This window comes from Piliocolobus tephrosceles, chromosome 18 (genome assembly GCF_002776525.5).
Source record: "Piliocolobus tephrosceles isolate RC106 chromosome 18, ASM277652v3, whole genome shotgun sequence".
In the NCBI taxonomy this organism is placed as follows: Eukaryota; Metazoa; Chordata; class Mammalia; order Primates; family Cercopithecidae; genus Piliocolobus; species Piliocolobus tephrosceles.
This window is the reverse complement of record NC_045451.1, coordinates 28971926-28994852: the sequence shown is the minus strand read 5'-3', so window position 1 is coordinate 28994852 and position 22927 is coordinate 28971926. Positions and strand designations below refer to the sequence as shown.

General features: G+C 34.7%; 1 protein-coding gene across 1 annotated transcript in view; it reads left to right on the top strand.

Moving 5' to 3' along the window:
- DCC (DCC netrin 1 receptor) overlaps positions 1–22927 on the top strand; it is a 1259004-nt gene that overhangs the window by 897077 nt on the left and 339000 nt on the right. The window contains exon 12 of the mRNA XM_026455168.2: positions 3006–3055. Coding sequence (XP_026310953.1) covers positions 3006–3055 — 50 coding nt within the window. The remainder of the gene's footprint in view (positions 1–3005; positions 3056–22927) is intronic.

The window sequence follows — 22927 nt, the reverse complement described above, 5'->3', positions numbered from 1 at the left end:
GAAAGTGACATTTAAGGGTTGCATATTAGCTAGAACAGTACCTACAACAAAACACATGATAAATGTTACCTTCTCTTTCTTCCAAAATTCAAGTATCTATCAAAAATTCAGTTAGTAATTGATATTATGCTTGGATACTATTTAATTGATCAAAAAATGAGTGTAATATTATTAGAAACATGTAGCATGACATGTCAGTATTACAATATTAAATATAAACTAGAAATATACATTTATGTTTAAGGATATGAACAGATATTTCTCAAAAGAAGACATTCATACAGCCAACAGACACATGAAAAAATGCTCATCATCACTGGCCATCAGAGAAATGCAAATCAAAACCACAATGAGATACCATTTCACACCAGTTAGAATGGCCATCATTAAAAAGTCAGGAAACAACAGGTGCTGGAGAGGATGTGGAGAAATAGGAACACTTTTACACTGTTGGTGGGACTGTAAACTAGTTCAACCATTATGGAAAACAGTATGGCGATTCCTCAAGGATCTAGAACTAGATGTACCATATGATCCAGCCATCCCATTACTGGGTATATACCCAAAGGATCATAAATCATGCTGCTATAAAGACACATGCACACGTATGTTTACTGTGGCACTATTCACAATAGCAAAGACTTGGAATCAACCCAAATGTCCATCTGTGACAGACTGGATTAAGAAAATGTGGCACATATACACCATGGAATACTATGCAGCCATACAAAAGGATGAGTTTGTGTCCTTTGTAGGGACATGGATGCAGCTGGAAACCATCATTCTTAGCAAACTATCACAAGAACAGAAAACCAAACACCGCATGTTCTCACTCAGAGGTGGGAAGTGAACAATGAGATCACTTGGACTCGGGAAGGGGAACATCACACACTGGGGCCTATCATGGGGAGGGGGGAGGGGGGAGGTATTGCATTGGGAGTTATACCTCATGTAAATGACGAGTTGATGGGTGCTGACGAGTTGATGGGTGCAGCACACCAACATGGCACAAGTATACATATGTAACAAACCTGCACGTTATGCACATGAACCCGAGAACTTAAAGTATAATAATAATAATAAATAAATAAATAAAAAATAAAAAAATAAGTGACTCAATATCACTTAATATTAAGGCATTATTTCCAAACTTTGCTTTTAAAGGACAATGTTTTTGGAAGTTTGTGAAATTATATGATATAGAGCATGTTATTCTTCAAATGATACTTCAATTTAAACAACTAAATTGTAATTTTTATGTCAATAATTATAATGTTTAGAATAGAATAATAAATAAATAATACAAATAAAATTTTTACTTTAACTTAAAAATAAATTTATAAAACAAAACAAAACTTGGGACCAAATCCTGAATATGGAACCGTTTTTATTGTAATTCATAAACTTTCTATTAATATATTTATTCAGCAACTATTTACTGATGTGCACCATGTGCCTTAAACTCTTCTTGATACTGGTGATACAACATCAAAATTAATAAATATCTTTTTCGTTATTGGGGTTATATTCTGTATTTAATTTTAAAATCAGAATACAAACCTCAAAAAATTAAATAATAACATTTTATAAGTTGTGGAATATTTTTGAAAGAGTACTTGCTGAGTTAATTCATGATAAACAAGCAGATGAGCATTTTATCAGAAACTACATTGGCTGCAAACTTCATCGGACACTAAGATCAGAAGTTCAAAATCAAAATCAAAATCAAAAAAAAAAAAAAAAAAAAAAAAAAGATTACATTTCCCATTATTCCCAGAAAGGTCTAGGAACTATGTAAGTAAGTACTCATTTGTTCATTCAATCATTAATTCAGTAAATATTAATTGAATGTCAGTTTTGAGGATAAAAGATTAATCAGTGACACATCATATCTTCATGATAATTACTATTTAGAAGATAAATTCAGAGCAGGGCATAAATAAATTCATGGTCAAATGTAAGTACCCTATAGAAAAACATAGATGTTTTCCATGTTCTAGTAAAAGAAGGGGAAAGATATCAAAAATGGCCCGTAGATTCTTGAAAATGCCTGAGAACTTTTCTTTTCTATTAAATTCATCCATTTGTGAGAAACAAGGATAGGGACTACTCATTTAATAGATTAATACGTGTTAACAATTTGTTGAATGCTAATTATATTCCTATTATGGTGCAAAAAGCTTTATTTCATTTCTTATTCATCCCAGACATCTAGCGTAGTTCCTGACAGATAAGAGCCTTCAATAAGTGGTTGCTTTTTAAAATTACTCACATGAGAGAATATTCACTTTTTTTGGTAGAGTAAATATTTAAGTTTTCAAAGACAGCTGTATATGTTCTTCCTTCTATAAAGGAGTAGTTAAACAAAAATGCAGACCAGAAAAATAAAATACCTAGAGAGTCTACAAAGAAAAATATACTGTTCCTTTGCTAATAGAATTGACTCATCAAGTGCTATTTGCAACCTGCTTGCATTTATCACATACAGGTTTAATTTTACTCAGCTAAAAGAACTGAGAAGTAGTTCTTCTTTTCATTTTTTAAGAGGTAATAAAGATTGTATTACAGGGATTAAAAAACCTGGGTGACCATTAGAATGACATATTTTATCATAAAATTATGCAGATTCTGAAATGCACAATATCTTAAGCCTTTAAAACTACTCTAAGAAATCTCCTGTTTGTTTTTATTGGTTTCTCTGGGAAAGTTATCAAAGAGGGCTGTAATTAAATGGTGGTATTTGGTATCACTGCCTGCGTTCTCTTGCGTAACAGTTTTGGGGGCTCCCTAGGTGGGTAAGTTAACTGGCTTGCCAAGTGAGAAAAAAATAGACAAATATAGTTATTTTTCATCTCTCCAAAAATTTTTGGAGTACCACCTGGGTAAACCTCCCTAATTATCATTATAAACTATATTTAAAAACACACTCTCTTTTTACAAGACAGTTGGTATTTTTCTTTCAAGATTTTGGCAGTAACTTTGACAATTTGTTTGATTGCTTTTAGTGCCAAGTGCCCCGCCTCAGAACGTCTCCCTGGAAGTGGTCAATTCAAGAGTAAGTTGGCTAAATGTTCACTATTCCATTACCTATCATGATTACCTATTATGTATAACCTTCACGCACCCACCTGCCGTCTTGAGTACAGGATAGTGGCTTCCATGTGAAGACATGTTCTGGAATAACAGAGCAAGTGACATTGATCCCACATCCTCTTCCATCAGACTTAAGTAAATTAAATGAAATATTTGTCTACTTCTAAACAAATATTTTGATTTACAAATATTAAACAAACATTGATTTTGTAAATGGTTTAGTGGTCAAAGGCTATTCCATAAGGAAACAAAGACATCTGCTTTGTTTTTATTCACCAGTCTATCATATAGCTATGATAATGTGCCAGATGAGGAAATTGAAAGAATTGGGAGAAAGAAAGACTGTTTCCTAACACATTACTTAGAATTGAATATTTCATCATCATCCCTATTCTTCCTTTATAAATGTAGTCATTGAAGGTCATTCTTGAACTTCAATACAGTTATATTTATGAAGCAGCTTCCTAGTTATGAGTATTTTCCTGGCCCGAAATGTTGCTATGACTTCCAAAAGAGCTCAACTTAAGCTAGTGTTGCTGAAGTAGCCTAATGACAGAAGTCAGTTTTCTAGAAACATATCATTATTTCAAGTGGCTCAGGGTTGGAAATAAGCCAAGGCCACCCCTAGTAGAGTATAACAAATGAAGATTTGCCTGACTTGGCCCTGTCACCTCCTGGCCACGTTCACCCTGGGAAAGAATTTTACTATGTCTGGACCTCTGGTTAGTTACTTCTCATGTGAAGAAATTGGCCTAAGTGGTTTCTAAGCTCTGGGAGACAGCAGAGAAATGATATGGGTCTTAGAAAAAGCCATACTCTGGGTTTTAATTCTAGCTTTCTCTTTTCATAACTATTTGGTGTTAGCAAAGTTTTCAACCTTAACAAACTTGTTTCTATGTTTAACTATTGTAAGTATTACTATCTTCCTTATTGACTTATGAGAAAGTAGTAATATGACGTATGAGAGAAATCTAACTTGATAGCGATTCCTTCATTCCATGTGCAAATGCCTTGTAATATTTTGTTAAAAAAATCTATAATGAAACTGTATTTTGTGATGTTAGTTGGATTTGTCTCAGTCAAATGAATTTATCATTCAAAGCAAGTAAATGTGTTATTCTCTTATACTTTTAGGCAATATATTGGGTAAGAACTATTAAAGTAAATATAAAATTAGAAAGAAGAAAAGAAACTTAGTGTAAAAAAATGAGCTAAAGGAAAATAATAGAAAATTAACATTTTTTATGTGCAACAACATAAAAAATGACATTTTTTATGTGCAACAACACTGCTTTATAGATGCACCACTTAAGAGATTGCCAAGCCAAGTCAAGAAGATTTTTACAATTATTGTATGTTGTTAATAAATGAAATTTGGAAAACATATTGTAGTGTCTCTTGTTTAACAATTCATCATTATTAGAATCCTCACTCACTTTATATTTTTCCTCCAGGACAGAATACAGAAATTGATACACAAGCTATTTTGTGTTTGTGTGTTCATACCCTTTAAGAGTGTACTCCAGCAAAAGATGAATGTTTTCATCTGAAATGTGTATAAGGCATTACTGAATGACCCTGGATGCTAACTATATTTGAATATGGATTTACTTTACTGAAGAGGGAATTCCTGGATTGAAAAATTGACTCTCTCTATATGTATATATACACATATACACATATAGACATATAGATATATACATATACACATATACACACACAAATATCACAGTTTGTACACTTCTCTAATTTGCTTGCTTGCAGCAAGCAAATACAAACACTTCTGCTTCTATCCTCTTGTAGTTGATCTCTGGAACATTGCAGAGCTAGAAAATTTAAATTGTTCCTTAGCTTTTCAGAATGAAAATAGTATGTCCAGGCACGGGAAAGTCACACTCCCTCTCTCCTTTTCCTCTCTCTGATCTTATTTCACAGCTTCTAAGAAATTATGAATTATAAATTTTTTTTCTTGGGCTGTTTTCAAGAGAAAAGAAACTGATGATCAAAACACTGCTTTTTGCATTCTCAGTGTGTTGATTCAGACAAAGGCAACCGTAGTATGCTATTTTGTCTTTTCTTTGAAATAGATGAAAAGTTTTAAAATATATTAATATTTACCCCTGACTGTCACCATTTCAAGGAGCAAACTGTATTTAAAAAGAAACACTATAGTTGAATAAATAATGTGTACTTTTTAAACACTAATAGAATTCCAAGGTATTTTTATTTATTTTTATTTTTTAGAGACAAGGTCTTGCTTTGTTGCCCAGGTTGGAGTGCAGTGACACAATCATACCTTACTGCAATCTTGAACTCCTAGGCTCAGGTGGTCCTCTTGACTCAGCCTCTTGCATAGGTGGTACTACAGGCATGTAACCGCCATGACTGGCTAATTTATTTTTGTGTGTTTTGAAAGACAGGGTCTCATTATGTTCCCTAGGCTTCTGTCAAAGTCCTGACCTCAAGCTATCCTCCCACCTTGGCCTCACAAAGTGCTGAGATTACAGGCCTGAGCGACTATGCTCAGTTCATGAATTTTTTACGTAATTTATTTTACTTGGGATTTTAAGATGGAACAGAATCACATTTCAAAAACCTATTCTGTATAATACTTGTAAATATAGAGCACAATTGATTTTTTATTGATAGTAAATGAAATAATTTGGTTCAACTAACATTTTTGCAGAAAGAAGATTAGGATCTCTGTACATAAAATTGAGGGGTCGTGATAAGATATATGATCACAATCTAGGTACTTGTTAAGGTTTTGGTCACCTATAAGCCAATTGGACCCAGAAATCATGTTCCAAAATAATTAAGCAGAGAAGTCTTTACACTTCGCACATCTAGATAATGGAACCAAGAACAAAATCAAATTCTCTTACAGTATCATTCTTGAAAACCCAGTATGGTAGAATATTTTTACAAAGCTGTAATAGCAGAACTGATTAGATTCTTCTTTTACAAGCTAACAATGAACACTGTTTTCTTGTTATAGTAATGACTTGACTTATACATACTACATTTCAGGTAAAACTGGGTCATAATGAGATGGTTATTTCTCATACTAAAATTTTGTGACAAGAAATAATATCTTTTCCAGAAAAAAATAATGGTTTATGAAATGGACTTTAAAATGTTACATTTTATTAGGGAAACTTTTTATAAGAATAATTTCCTTAAGAATTTAATTTGAAATTCAATTATTGATTCAATTATTATATATTTCAAATACCTACTACAACTTAATCAGTTGGCTAGAACATAAAGGATACATTTACAGAACACAGAGAGCTAATGTTGGAGCACAAATATTAATACTTCCCTATGTTTCAATCTAAAAGTTCTGATGAGTAAGAATGTTTAGAGGATGATAGAATTCAAGTTGCTTGGGTCCTTTTACTAACTCTTTGAACCTGTGAAAAGTCACGTGCCTCAGTTTTATTTATTCAACATTTGCTCTGTACCTGTTACAATGTCATACATAATAAGGAATGTGATGCAGAATTTGCCTTCATGCAGCTCCCAGCTGGGTAGGAAATCATGTGAAAGAATGTTCACTTTTCCTCTCGCCACTTTAATCTGTTGAACCTTTCAAAGTTGACATTATTTTTTCATTGATAAAATGAGAGGGCTGGGTACAGAATCTCTAAAATCTCTTGTGGCTTCAAACATCTATGCCTATGTTTCTAACCATTATACCTTTTCTCAACCATTTTACCATTAAAGAACTAGCAAAAACACAAATCAATTTCAGTATACCAGTCAACTCACAAGTTCAGATATTTATTGACTGAGCACTACAGAGTGATTGCAAGGAATGAAATATTAACTCCCCATTCCCCCCCAAATCCCAGTATATTATGAGGCATAGATCATTGTTCAGATTTAGATTTTTAAATGCACATTGATGGATTCCTCTCATTATATCACCTCACACCGCTCTGCTGTTGAAATCCTTATTCTTGAACACCAGATGCATCTATATGAATGTCTTTTTGTTGCATTCCTAAAAGCTGATACTCAGTCACTCACAATGTGATAGTGTACGTGGTACCTTCAAAGCAACCGTAGAAAAAGTTTCTGGTGTCTTCCTACGTCTTAAAGTGTTTCACTCTCCCTTGTTTCAGCACAACTTGGCATACTTAAATAACTCAAGCATGAGTTCAGCAATCATATGATTTCCTTTATGCAGAAACTATGCAGAAGGAGAATTTAAGCAACAAGTTCCTACTCTGCAAAGCAAATGGATCCTTTTAAACAGATATTTTAACATTCTTTGTATGTGTGTGGGTATAACAAGACAGAGGAAATCTAAGTGTATTATGGGATAACTGCAGAAGGGCATGCTATTGAGGATGTGGTGTAACTTGGATTTTGATTGAAATCTCTATACCCTGTCATTGGGCTAGTGATGCTTCTCTTATTAGCCAAGACCATAGCCAAATGGATGACTGAGTGAGTCATTTGCATATGACTCCTAGTGGGAAGTGAGGAGATGGGGAAAAGCTGGAGGCATGGAAAAAATGTGAGTTATATTAAACTGCAGATCCTCTGTGTTTCGGGTATGTGTGTGTGTGTATTCAGCTTTGCTTTTTTTTTTTTTTTTTTTTTTTTGAAATTGGAGTTATTTTCTCTTGGTTATTCAGAAGGGGTTTCTGTTCACACTCCTCCCTGCTGCATGGCAATCTCTCTGAAAACATACTTTTCACAAAGGGGTCTGGACCCACTTCTCTGCTTTCGCCATTCTTCTAGTCAATGTTCATTTCTTTCCTGTATTTTGTATGGAGTCATAGGCCTTAGGCAGCCCACGGAAAAACATATTTCTTCATGTCTCCCTAAGTCCTTTATAAAATATGTTTTGGCTGCTGAGTTCCTGGACCCAGAGCTCTGAGCCCTCTCCTCACAAATGTAGTAGGTTTAAAAAAATGGATTTAATGAAGAGAAAGAAGACATATAGGAAACTGCAGATGATTGTATTTATTTAAAGATAAACTAGAACCATCATTTGCTTATTAATGAACAATTTAAATACAACAATGTTGACTCTCACAAGCTTAACACTGACACTTGTCCTCAATCATAACACAGAGCATTTCTGCCTGAGCATAGTATTTGCCCCTAGTTATCCATCCATTTAATTCAAGTAGGTGTAGATCTCTTATATTTATTTTAGTTATTGATTCCTTCATCAATCCATTACATGGTGATTTTTCAGCATAGATAATGTCCAGGAGCCTATGATTGAAAGTTTTAGGAAGGGGGGGAGGTAAGGAAGGCAGTATTTCCTGAGGGCTCTTACAGTCTAGCCTTTCTGTTTAGAATTTGTAGGAAAGACTAGACTGGACGTAAATGATTATATTACATTAGAATCAGATAATTTGTAAGAATCTGTGAGACTCCCTTAAGGATACGACTGTGTTTGCTCTGTAATTTGGGTAGAACTCATCTTCAGATCTCTTCCATCTGATCTTTTTACTTAATAGATCCTTTTTTATTGTAATAAAACATACTTTATATAAAATTTACCATCATAAGTATTTGTAAATGTACAGTTTAAAGGTGATAAGTACATTCACATTGTTGTATATCTATCACCAGCTTCCATCTCTAGAATATTTTCCATCTTCCCAAACTAAAACTTAGTATCTATTCACCAGTAAGTCCCCATTTCCCCACACAGGCATAGATGTTTGAAGCCACAAGAGATTTTAGAGATTCTCTATCCAGCCCTCTCATTTTATCAATGAGAAAATAATGTCAACTTCGAAAGGTTGCAACAGATTAAGTGTGGCTAGATGAAAAGTGAACGTTATTTCATATGTTTTCTTACCCAACTGTGAGCTCCATGAAGGCAAATTCTGGATCACATTCTTTATGTGGGAATGTGAGAGGAAATGGGGAGTTATTGGTGAATAGATACTAAGTTTTAGTTTGGGAAGATAAGTTCTACCCAATTACAGAATCCCAATTAATTTTTGTATCCCAACTTACTTTATAAATAAGGAAGCAAACTAATTCATAAAAAAATTCATTTCCCTTTTGCTTCATTTAATTGAAAAATGAAACAGTTTTCCAATTTTAAATCTTCATTCTTATAGAGAAATGAAAAATTTAATGAATCATAGTGGTCAAGAATACAGACAGATGCTTTAATTGGTTAGGAAGAAATGCCTCACTTTTCATTATTGTCAGTGCTTTCAGAATATTTCTGTTCCAAAATTCCACATTTATAAATTGCTTCTAGAAAATCTGCTGAAAAAGCCAACTCATATTTAATAAGGGGAAACCAGAAACATAAACATAGGATTGTTCCAAAACTCTAAAAGACACAATTTTGTCTCATATTTCATCAGAATTTAGACTAGAGCTCCTGACCAGTTGCTAAATTGATTCTTAGACTTTTTTTGAAGTTCCAACAACTCAACAGTTTACATCTTTTTCAGTGAACGTAAAGTCCAGGAATAAAGATCAACCATGAATTAGAGGAATAATAAAATAGTAAATTAATGGATAACTGGTTTTTAAATAACGTAAACGCACCATTCCAACTTAAATGCTTTCTGTAATTAAGGTGAATAAATGAATACTCTGCAAATTTGCAAATTCAAAGCATATGTTTGTATTATACTGTCACTCATTCCCTCAGAGCAGCTCTTCCTAAAGTCTATTTGAGAGAATACTTATCTTTTTCTTTTTTTCTTTTTTTTGAAACGGAATCTCGCTCTGTCACCCAGGCTGCAGTGCAGTGGTGTGATCTCAGCTCACTGCAACCTCCACCTTCTGGGTTCAAGCAATTCTTCTGCCTTAGCCTTCTGACTAGCTGGGACTACAGGCGTGTGCCACCATGCCTGGCTAATTTTTTATTTTTATTTTTTTAGTAGAGAAGGGTTTCACCATATTGTCCAGGTTGGGCTTGAATTCCTGACCTCGTGATCCACCCTCCTCGGCCTCCTGAAGTGCTAAGATTACAGGCGTGACCCACCATACCCAACCGATGGTACTTTTCCAAGAAACAAGTTTGCTATGGCTTAAAAAATTGTGAGAAATATGTGAGGTTTCGTACTGGAGATATTAAAGGCTATAAGAACCATTTGTTTAACTCAACTTTTTTGCTAATTGTTTTTTCTACAAAAACATTTTAGATGAAATATGACCTTTAAAACTTTGTCAAAGTTACTTAATGTCATTATAATGTTACGAATGAGAACAATGTATTCCATAAATTGAAGAACCTCATCTTCCTCCAAAAATACATTCTTATCTCAATTAATTTAAAATAAAATATATATTAAGTGAAAAAACAAATTTATGGAAAGCAGAAGTGAATCAAGGAATAGTTATAAAGGACATTTGTGCATAACTAGAATAGGATATTGAGAACCTTCTATGACATCTGTTAGAAGATTTGAATAAATTAGAGACATGACTAAATCTCCATGTCAATATGAATTTTTATTAATGTAAACAGAACTTAGGAAAATATTTTCTAGACTTTTCTCATCTTTCATATTTCATATACATAAAATACATCATTTTTCTGTTGTGTTTTGAGGCTGTTGTATTTTACTCTTTTCCAATTTATTATAGTCACTGCCATTGAGTATACTTGCACAAAGGATTTTGACAAAGAGATTAAAATATATGATAGAATACCATTCTCTTTTGAGTTCTAGCCTCACTTTAATATCACCTTATAATTTATACTTAATCACACACATTTCTAATGGCTCCATTTCTGCTTGGCTCTGAAGGCAAAGCTCACTTTAGCCTTTCCATGAAGTTTAATGAGATTTCCCTCAAGTCATACATTTTTGAAAGGTGGGAGGTTTAATAATGGGCTTAAATTAAATGAACCTAGGTCTAGTGATAAGGTCTCTGATTTTAATTTAGTTCATGGAAGTTACCCTTGTAGCTGGAATTGTTGATTAGTTAAAAGACATGAATAAGTTCAGCCCTACCAGTAGGTAAAAGCAGTTGCTAACTGTGTGATTTGATTTTAAAGATGTTGAACCATTCACCAATGTGCAAAAGCTTTATTCAGTAGTATAGTTGTAAATATTATTTATATTATAAAACAACTTTTAAAATGCAAGCACTTTATTGAAAGATTTAACACTTTAACATGAGCTATTGTAGTCAATATTCTAGACACACATTCAATGAATACCTAATTATAACTGTAATAATGGCAGTAACCTTTTCCAAAGGTATTTTGTGCTCAGCAATGTGCTAAGCAATGAAAGTGGTATTTCATTTATTACTTTTAACAATCCTACAAGATATTATAAAACTAATTTTGAAATACCAACTTTGAACTGTGCTTGCTGCTGGAAAAGCTATAACAAAAGCAGTAAAATGCCTTCCTTTCTAGAGCTTACTTACATTCTAATACATGGAAATAGACTTATAAACAAATTAACTAACAATTGACACAAGGGAGTAGTAAGTTCTGTGAAGAAAGTCAAGAACAGTCATGTGATAGAGTTTGAGGACCTCATTTAAATCAGATTGTCAGGGAAGGAACTTTTAAGAAGATTAGCTGAGGCATGAATAGAAAAGGATCAGCTTTGGCCACACTCTGAATAACACATTTCAAGTGATGCCAACAACTAGGGCAAAAGCAGTGAGGAGGGAACTACCTTTGCATGGCTGTGAAGCTGAAATGAGAATAGAATAGACCATGGATTGCTGGGTTGGGGCCAGATCTGGCAGGGCTTTGTAGGATGTGGTAAAATTTGGGATTTCATTCTATGGACAATGAAAAGCATTTTGAAAGGAGAGTAGTCAGATTCACCTTTTTAAAGAATTACACTGACTGCTGTGGGAAAATTATCAGGGGATGGAACATAGAGGAAGCAGGAAGACTGCTTCAGAAACAACCAAGTGGTCCGTGTGAGATCATGTAGCAGGCACCTAGGAGTCATAGGAGGTGATAGAGAGGGAAGTAGAAACAATCAGGGTCTCTGCTGGATCTAGAACCAACAAAATTGGTTCATGGATTATAGGGCAGGAGGAAGAGCAAGATCAAGGATAGAGACTAGATTTTTGGCTATAAAATGTAAGCAGATTGTGGAGCTACTTAATGAGATAAGATTTGGTTTAGGGGACAATCACATTTGGACATTTTGAATTTGAGATAGCTATTAAATATACAATTAGGAATGTCAATCATGTAGACAATTTGGTATATGAGACTAGAGTTCTGATGACAGGTCATGCTAGGAGATATAAATTTAGGAGTCATTGTCATATTGATAACACTTAAGGAGAGACTACAGTTAGAAAAACTATGGCGCTCATGCCTGTAATCCTAGCACTTTGGGAGGCCGAGATGGGTGGATCACAAGGTCAGGAGATTGAGACCATCCTGGCTAACACGGTGAAACCCCGTCTCTACTAAAAGTACAAAAAATTAGCCAGGTGTAGTGGTGGGTGCCTGTAGTCCCAGCTACTCTGGAAGCTGAGGCAGGAGAATGGCAAGAACCCAGGAGGTGGAGCTTGCAGTGAGCTGACATTTCGCCACTGCACTCTTGCCTGGGTGACACAGCGAGACTCCGTCTCAAAAAAAAAAAAAAAAAAAAAAAAAAAAAAAAAAAAAAAAAAGAAAAAGAAAAGAAAAAATATGGCAGAGGCTTGGAATAGTTAACATTTAGAGATTGGCAGATGAGGAGGAGGAATATGACAGGGATAAAAAGAGGAAGGGTGATTTCGCAGATGCCATGGTGAGGAAGAATGTTTCCAAAAGGTAGGCGCTGTTAACTGTGTCATATACTAATGAGAGATACAGTAAAGCATGTCTGTAAGGTGACCACTGTGGGAAGGGGGTATGACATTCAAGAGACAGTATGAAGGGATTAAGTAGAGTGACTGTAGATTATGTTTGTGAGGAGTTTTGTTCTGAAGTAGAGTGAAGAGATGGATAGTGTCTTTAGGAGGTGGTAGGCTGGAGGGAGGTGTTATTGTTTATTTCATTTATTTATATTTGTTGTTTCATTTTTGAACATGAGAGATAACCACAACTTCTAGAAATAAAGCAGGAAAAAGGGAAACATCGATGATGCAGAAGAGAGAATAGAAGATTGCAAGAACGCAATCCTTTGAATAGGCAAGAACACACAGGATCCAGTATGCAAATGGATGGGCACAGACAATTGAATCTTGGTAAGTTGAGCAAAGGCAGAGAGAACAGGTCTGGATGCTGAAACATTACTCAGTTTGAGCTGCAGAGACAGTAAATGTAAGTAAAGGTCACCAGAGTTTGAAGGCTTGGAGGAACAAATTTTGAGGATTTCAAAATAGGGAAAAAGGTGGAAAATGGTTATCTCAGATTGTAGAAAAGAAGTCATACTCTACATGACATTATGATTGCTAAGTACTATGGACTGACCACTTGAGACTGGTCGTCATAAATTTAAACTGAAACTAACCAACACAATCATGTTTGTTTTTTTCCCCATGGTTGATTGCTCAGTTGCTGGCCTGGGGTAGGTAGATAGCTGGGTTTTATTTAGTTTGATGTCTTTCCAGGGAAGAATGGGTCAGGGGGATTAAGAGTTTTTGCAAAGTGATTAAAAAGAAAACTCAAGGATCTGAGCTACATATGGAAGATAAAAATGGGCATGAGGCAAAGTGGTGATGGATAACAGAAAAGCAGTAAGATCAGTGGGCTGCATTATTATCCCAGTTTTATAGAGAGAACACTGAGGCTTGGAGAGACGAGATAATATGCCCCAGTGTCACACAGAGAAGGGCTGAGTAGCAGCACAGGGACTTGAGCCCCAGCCACGGCTCTTGGTCATTTTGACACAATGCCTCAGATAGGGCCCGATGCTAAGGAAGGGATACAAATCAGAATACAAAAATAAGACTTGCATTCAAGTGGTTTATGTTCTCAGTGGGAATTTTTCCCAGGCAAAGGTAAGGTCTAGATCAGCAGCTAGGAGACATCAGAACTATTGGTGGAAATGAAAGTTTTGGTTCTAAAATGTGCTGAGAAAGGAGAGCTAGAAGGGGTATCAAAAGAACACATTTCCCTGACTTTTCAGTTTTTCCTTTAGTGAACCTACACGGAAGATTCTGTACCTCAAGCTATGTATTTCTCCCCAGTGGACCTAAAAAAACACATCAGCAGGACAGCAGGTTTTTAAGAGAGCACAACTGATACCTCAGTAAACTTTAGTAGACAAGCTTAAAAACTTAGGGTATTTTGTAACGTAATTCTGATTTTTCTTCAATTCCAAGTTATGTAATATATTTGTTATTAAAAGTTTTAAGTGGGAAAATTGAGATCACAGAAAGGAGCCTTACCTCATCCCTCAAGGGTTGTTGGCAAAAAAAAAAAAAAAAAAAAAAAAAAAACCTCCAATTATTTAGCAACAGAGTTCTGCAACCATTAGGAAATTTGTATTAAATTCAGAGAAAATGCAAGTCATAAAACTGGGCATACATTTTATAATCAGACATTATTAACTTAAATAGTAGATAAAACTAAACCAAATAAATATTAGTTAAGTATAGAATAGATGTTGTCAGATAATAGTATAACTATCTGTGTGTGTGTGTGTGTGTCTATATATATATAATTTTTTTTTTTTTTTTTTTGAGGCAGAGTCTTGCTCTGTCACACAGGGTGGAGTGCAGTGGTGTGATCTCGGCACACTGCAACCTCTGCCTCCCGGGTTCAAGCAATTCTCCTGTCTCAACCTCTCAAGTAGCTGGACTACAGGCGCCCACCACCACCCCAGCTAATTTTTTGTATTTTTAGTACATACAGAGTTTCACCATGTTAGGCATGGAGGTCTCAATCACCTGACCTCATGATCCATCCATCTCGGCCTCCCAAAGTCCTGGGATTACAGGCGTCAGCCACCGTGCCCAGCCAGTCTGAGTATATTTTAAGATGACTTATTTAGTTACTAAACCGAGTCTGATATATTTTCATCTTGAAGTTATTTTAATCTCATCAAAAAGTCCACCAGCATCATGCAGTCTTCATGTATATACTCAATAACACTCAACATTGAAAGCCACTTACTTCATTTATTATGTTGTTCTTTCACATAGAAAATGATAACTTCCATTAGTTTTCCAAAGCTCTTCAAAACATTACTCAGTCTACTGGAAAACTCTGTGTAAACTTGACAGAATCTAAGAGCATCATCTTCATGTTTCCCTAGCATTTTGTATAAAGTGTATGCTGCTTACAAATGGATTTGTCAGATACATTGAGAAGTATGTAGTAGTTGGAAAAAGAAAGTATTAAGGAACAATTCCATATCTACAGAAAATTAACTTAAGAACATATTCCATATCTAATCTTGATGCAACTGAGGGAAATTACCATGTCTTCTACAAATAAGTTTGTCCTAGGGTAAACAGTAAGAAATTCCGTTTTCTTTTTCTGTGGTAACTCAAGGCCCTCCTATCTAAACATTTCTCATCTTTCAAAGAAATCTACTTGACAGACCATTTTGTGTTTTAGCTGAGAGGCAGTAGCTATTAACTAGATTGCTGTCTATTTTATTTTTATATGGATAAAGTTGAAGAGACTCACACAGAGGGATTTATATGTGAATAAATGCGTTATACTGACTTTAAAGAAAATTGATATCTTTTTAAAATATGAAGCTGACTGTAGATTTTTATCTTTCAGGCATAGCTAAATCTAAATGTTGCAAAGAATATATATTTCCATGTCCATGACTATAGTATCAACATGTATTTCTCTAGAGATGCCTATATTTCAGTATTTCCAAGTTTGGTTTTGTTTTCTTATACTTCAAAGAAAGGAAAATATATTTGTGTTTCTTTTTAATGCCAACACAGATAATTCCCTTGATGAAATCAAATATAATGACATTTAAATAAAACATTGTTATTAAAAAAAAATCCAGATGCTTTCTTAATTTGGCAGGTTTATCAGAGAAAAGGCAATGAAGAATTTGAAAGTTATTTCTGTTACAATCTTGGATGATTTCTTCCATGTGTTTTTTCATTAATTCATTTGTTTGTTTGATGATAAATATTCATTGCATATATGGTGTGTAGGAGTCACTTTCTAAACACTTCAGCTCTGTAAGAGCCCTCCAAATTATTTGTCAGCCAGAAAACCTCAGCATTTCCATGACTGTCAGCAATCAGTGGGCATCTGGCATACGATAACACCTGGGCTTGAGTAGAGTTTCTTCTCTTCCGTGGGGAATTAGCTTTTCTACCTGTGATAAAAGTAGCATACACTTTCCCCTTGTCTGTCGTTTAGAGAAGGTTGGGCATTTTCTGACTATACCTAACTTTGAATAGAGTCAAGGATTTCGAGGTTTATGAGATAAGAAATCTATGAAGCTGAACCCTGGAGAAAGGAGAAGTTGAGGGGCTCTAGTTAAAGTTCTCAAACTTTAAGGAACATAACAATACCTTAAACCAGTTACTTGTTTAAAATGCCGAAGATTTTTCCCTGTTCCCCAAACACACACTCTTCTAGTGCATTGTTAGTTGCAGTGTTATCTGACCTTTCTTCTATACTTAACTAATTTATGCTCAATTGTTTTATTTTTCTTTATTATTTAAATTAATAATGCTTGGTTGAAAAACGTATGTCCAGCATTATGATTTGCATTTTCTCTGAGTATAATATACATTTCCTTATGGTTCCAGACCCTTGTTGCTACTTCTGATTCAGTAAGTCTTTAAGCCAGAAACTTTGTGTTTTCAAATAGCAGTCCAAATAGTATAAAGGGCGATGATCTACAGATCCCAGTATATTAAAGTCTAATTAAATAAAAAGTTTCCACACTTTTGTAATGGAATAAAATCTTTTAAAAACAAAGATTTATGTGACATCTTGGTATAATATGCAAAGGCAAAGCTATGCAAAAACACAAATTGGTCTCCTTGGAATGAGGGTAACGGTGTACTGGAGCCAGGTTGTACTGTCTTGCAAGAATCAATTGTTAATGTTTTAAGAATGTTGTGAGCCGTATGTTAAACACAGCGATTATTAAAAATTCAATTACATAGTCTTATAATTAAACAAATTATATTAAAGGCAAATGTATCATATATGTTACACCTACCAGTTCCTCATTATTTTACTACATTTTACTATTATCTGTGCCTTTTAGGTTATTCGTATCATATCTGTGGGGTGAAAATACACATCTCCTCCCAGCTCTGTTTTCAGTGACATTATACTGGCAGCTTGAAATTGACCTTCTTGGGTGTATTTGCACCACAGAACTCAGCAGATGCTACATATTAAAGATTTTTTCACCTACAGAGCCAGATTTTGAACATTTAATAGCTTACCTCTAGAGGAGGGTGGATGCTAGGAGTGCCAGTTTCTAAAGGCTCTCCCTCAATTCCCTCCATAGGCTCCAGGACACCACAGGAAAACAAAATATAGTTTAAAGAGAGGAAAAAAGCTGACTTAATTGTATTGTGGCTGTGAACATGAAAAGGTAAAAAAGGAGAAATCAAAAGGAAGGTCAATTTCTTTAGCATGAACACATACATCTTACAAATTTGGTTATGAGACTATCAGCCTGTACTTTTTTCCAATTCCTTGGGAAAATAGCAATAGACTAGATCCAAATAATTATTCTACCTGGCTATCTTTGCTTGCCAACTCCTTTACATGAAAATTATTACAAAGGTGAGATTATATAATCTGTATATAAGTATCTCCAGATTACATCTTTATTGTTTAGCTCAGAAAATGGTTCCTCCATCTTCATTTTTTTGATGAATGATAGACACCTCTGTACCTTTTGTGAAATGCAAGTGGTTGTCTTGCAAAACAGTATCACGTTTAGCATTTATTTTAGCAAATTTAATTATAGATGTTTATCCTGCTTACTGTCTATAAGCTATGCTTTTATCTGTAACACTAATATATAATTTGATATGCCCCCAAAGTAGAATTACAGTGCCTTTAATAATATCTTTGCAATGAATGTAAATAATTTCATTAGCGATGGATTATTTCAGCCTTTCAAAAATGAAATGATCAGAATTTTTAAGTGTTTGTTAGAAAACAAAGTTCTCTTTCTTTAAGGGACTCCAGCATATCATTTTAAATAATATCGTATGTAGTCTTGTGTCTGTCATTCAGCCATTTATTCATGAATTTAATTTTATTGATTCATTTAGTCAACAGTTATTATGCACCTATTATTTAAAAATTAGATATTGATATTCCTTAAGAGGCCTTATTTTTAAATAATCTGAAATTTAGATCATCAAAGCAAGGTGTCTGAATTGTAGTATTAAAAGCTAAATAGACCAGTTAGTAATTTTTTTCCTTACTTTGAATTATATGTAAAGGGAGCAAATGCTTGCCTTAAGAATTTTCACTTAAAAGTTATAAAGTATTTACAAATTCCATATATGGAGATTCAATTTAGAATACTAGATGAAAAGTGTGTTTCAATCATTCACTTGTATGATTGATTTTTCTCTATAATTGATAGTAAATTCTGTAATTTTTGGAAGTATGTATGTGAAGGAAGGATTTAAGTCTGTGACATCATGCAGTTTAAAGTCTACTTTTCCTTGGGGTATTATGTAGCTATGTAGACTTGCCTATTATTTTCTTTAATAAAATCAGTGTACCTTTTTCTGAGAGTATTTTCCAGAAATGTAGTTTTGATCTTAGAATTGATTTTTTCCTCCAGACTGAGGAGGACACAGATGTCAAGAAGTTTCCTATGGGATACAACTTGACAGAGGGACACACAACAGGAGTCGGAGGTTACAGTAAGAAAATATACTTGCTCTGTGACATGTGGGTCTTGTAAGGAACTGACATTGATGGGAAGTGATGCTCTTTACCAAAGGAAGAAGTATCTATCATGCTGTCACATCAGATTTGGTTCAAACTAAGCAAACATTTGTGTTACGGTACTATTCTTGGGAAATATATTTCTGAATGTGCTCTTGGCTCTTTAGATGAAAAGTCATATATGATTGTAAAGTGCATAAAACAGTACCTGTCATAATAAGCAAATGATAAAATAAATTTATGCTGATTATAACGATCAACATCTGTATGTGTAAAATAGATAATAAAGCAAGTGTCTCAACAGTGCAGCACATACTATTTTCACCTAATGCAAGCAATCAGCTATCCTTTGCCTGTCTTTGCAGAAGATTGTGACCAATGATATAATGGGTTTGAGGAGGCTATTTTCATGAATTAACTAGACTTATTTCAGTTCTGGGTTTTACATTTGATGACTCATTTTCAGTGCCCAGAAAATAATATTTAAGGGAATATTAATTGCATTGAAACTTTTAACTGTGCGGTTCTTACACAAATTCTATTTAATCCTCAGTGTGTTAGATTAATCTTCCAGTATTAACAATTTTAATTCATTCTACCTTTATCAGTCTTCAGTCTCTTCTTATCACATGCACCACAGAAAAACAGAATCACCAAAAATGTATCTTTAGACTGTAATTTTTATTTTGCTGACTCAAAATATGTGCCAAAAGAGTCATAAAAGTCAGATTTTCCAATAATTCATTTGACGTTTGAGTCCTTTTACATCATCTTCAAGCTCATGCTTGAACTTTTCTAATGATGGGAATATTTTTGTCTTTAAGCAGCCATTTCTGTCATATGTAGGCCTAACTTTCAGATATTTATATTCAAAGTTCTGTCCCTCTATAATGTCTGCTCATTTGTTATAATTGTTTCCCCTGGGACTATAAATAACAAATCTCATGAGTTTAGTGACTTTCTCTTGTGGCATGACTTTCAATATTTGGGGATGTCTGTCAAGGGCCTCCCTTCTCCCTTCTCTCCACCAATGCTTCTCCAAGTAAAATCTTCTTAGTTTCTACAAATATTTCTCTTTGCTTGTTAGCTCCGTACTTGACATGTCATCCTCCTCTGCATAGTTGCAAATGCCATGTGACTATTAGACATCCCTTAAGGGTACCTTTCTCATCTTAAACACAGCATTATTATTCAGATATGCTACAATCACATTGATGTTGTGGGTGGCCACATTATCTTATGGACTTATTATAGATTTGATTTTCCATGAAAACCTGTAAGTATTTCATGAATGATGCTGACAAACTTCATGTCTTTCATTCTCTTTATGCCAGTCTCTGTCTGACTCATATGCAAGACCTCTTTATGTATCTTTGTTACATTTTGTCTTACATTAACTCTACTGCTACAACCTCTCAGGGTACCTTGTGTCTTCATGTACTTATTCAACATCAATAGATGAAGGTTAGTTGTACACCTGAAATGTGTCCGGCTAAACTGAAAATGCTAATTCTATGACCCAATTATTTGACACACCCTTCCAGCAATCTTCTCTACCACTTTATTTCATCCATCATACCCAGGCCACATTTTAATCTTGTTTTCTTCTCCTCAAAGGGACTTTCACTAAAAACCTTAAACTTCAAAACCATCCTATGTGACAGCCCCTGTCACATAGAGATCTGGATCTCTTATGATCTCTTATGTCTCCACTCTCAATAAACTGATTAGCTGATAAGACTCATAAACACTTTTGGCTTACTCCTTTCTATCTTTTTTTTTTCCCCACGTATTATTTTTCTTATTTTCTCACTCTCCTTTTAAAACTGGACCTTGTGGTTGATCAAGCGACTAACCATATTCTGCCCCCTCAGAATTTATTTTATTTTGTTTTTACTTTTGTACTATCATCATTTATCTCATATAGTCCTAATGAACTACCTTGTCTGTTCTTGAGGTCAAGCTAATTAGTGCTATGGGAGAAAATTCTATACTGGCTGAAAAGCATAGATATGAATGACCCTAAAAAAACCACTAAACCTTTTTTCATGTTGACATTCTCCAGTTCTTTACATGGTCATCATACCAGTTATTAATCCAGTTCACCTTTAGTGTCCTCCATATTTCTTTATGTAATTCACAAAAATAATTCAAATATTCTGCTTTACACCAAAATACACATTTTTTGCCTATATCCAAAATGTGAAATAATATGCACGGGTAGATCTAGCTCATTTTCATTCAAACTATAATCATATCAAGAAACAGTTTTCAGTCTTTCTGTACATTTTTTCCCTAGAATATTTGAATCCAATTTGTTAGGTAATTATTCCAGGTTTCCTCTTCATCTTATCTCCTGCAGTTTCAAGGTCAATATATTTATCATATTTTCTTTCAAAACCATAACAAAAAGGAGTGGTACAAAGAAAAATGATTTTCCTGCTTGACTTCCTGTTTCTTCTGTTGAACTATCATCTAATTTTACTTAAAACTCTTCTGAGTTACTTTTGTGAATAATTCACCAAGCATGTGAACCAGTGCTTATATAACTTCATGATTATTATAAACACCTTTTTTATGTGGCATAGTTCAGGGCTCGAACCAAAAGTGAGATACAGGGATGAAGCAAATATGTTTCTCATTCTTTCTCATCTCAAAATGTATTGGCCAAGCAGGGTGCAGTGGCTCACACTTGTAATCCCAGCACTTTGGGAGGCCAAACTGGGTCGATCACCTGAAGTCAGGAGTTTTGATATTAGCCTGGCCAACATGGTGAAACCCCATTACTACTAAAAATACAAAAATTAGAACCAGGCACAGCGGTTCATACCTGTAATCCCAGCACTTTGGAAGGCCAAGGCAGGCAGATCACCTGAGGTCAGGAGTTCAAGACCAGCCTGACCAACATGGAGAAACCACATCTCTACTAAAAATACAAAATTAGCTGGGCGTGGTGGTGTATGCCTGTAATCCCAGCTAGTCTGGAGGCTGAGTCAGGAGAATTGCTTGAACCTGGGAGGTGGAGGTTGCAGTGGACTGAGATCGCGCCTTCGCGCTCCAGTCTAGGCAATAAGAGTGAAACTCCATCTCAAAATAAAATAAAATAAAATAATAAAAAAAGATTAGCCTGGCATGGTGGTGGTCACCTGTAGTACCAGCTACTCGGGAGGCTGAGCCAGGAGAATCGCTTGAACCCAGGAGGCAGAGATTTCAGTGCCTAAGGTCACACCATTGAGGTCCAGCCTGGGCGATAGAGTAAGACCCTGTCTCAAAAAAAAAAAAAAAGTCTTGGCCAGTCAGGACTTTTCCTGCTTGAAGATCCCAGATATCACTCAATGCCTGGCCCAATGTCTCACACAAATCATAAGTACGCCCTGTGAAAACCCTCATTCTCTTAAACAGTGACTTAGGGTGATGTATTTAGAAGAACCTTAGTTATGAAATCACCCAAGCCCCTCATTTTCAAGACTATGTAAAATATAGGCACATCCAAATCCCTTGACAATTTTGTGACAAACCTGAAATCTGACTCCAGTTTTTTACCTAAACCAGTGCTTACTCTGTTCTCTATCAAAAGAAAGCACCAAGGAACACACATGTGGATTCTCAGTGAAGTGATAATGCCTTTTAATAGCCAAATATCTTGAAGAAGTAACAATTTATTCTGTAATAATTGATTTAAAGATGAAGCTTTTGATAACTGGATGGTTTGTTCCTTTCTTCTTCTCTTTTTCTTTGTAAATATATTCATTTTATCACTTACATGAGACAAATATGTGTCACAAAGGGCCAGTCACTTAATTTTTGTTTGAAAAACCTCCTAAGTATGAGGACGGGTGCCCTCTAGATAGCCAATTTCCATTCTTTTCATTCTAATGTTAATGATGTTATTTAAAGTTATTGGATGCACAGCATCAAATGTCATTACTTCAAATGACTTCATGACACAGGGTTCGTTGTGTAAGGAATATCAAGTAGAGGTTCTCAGGTGTTGTCCCTTTAAAATGCAAGGGGAGAAATGCAATTGCTCTTTATTATTTAGTTATCTAATGC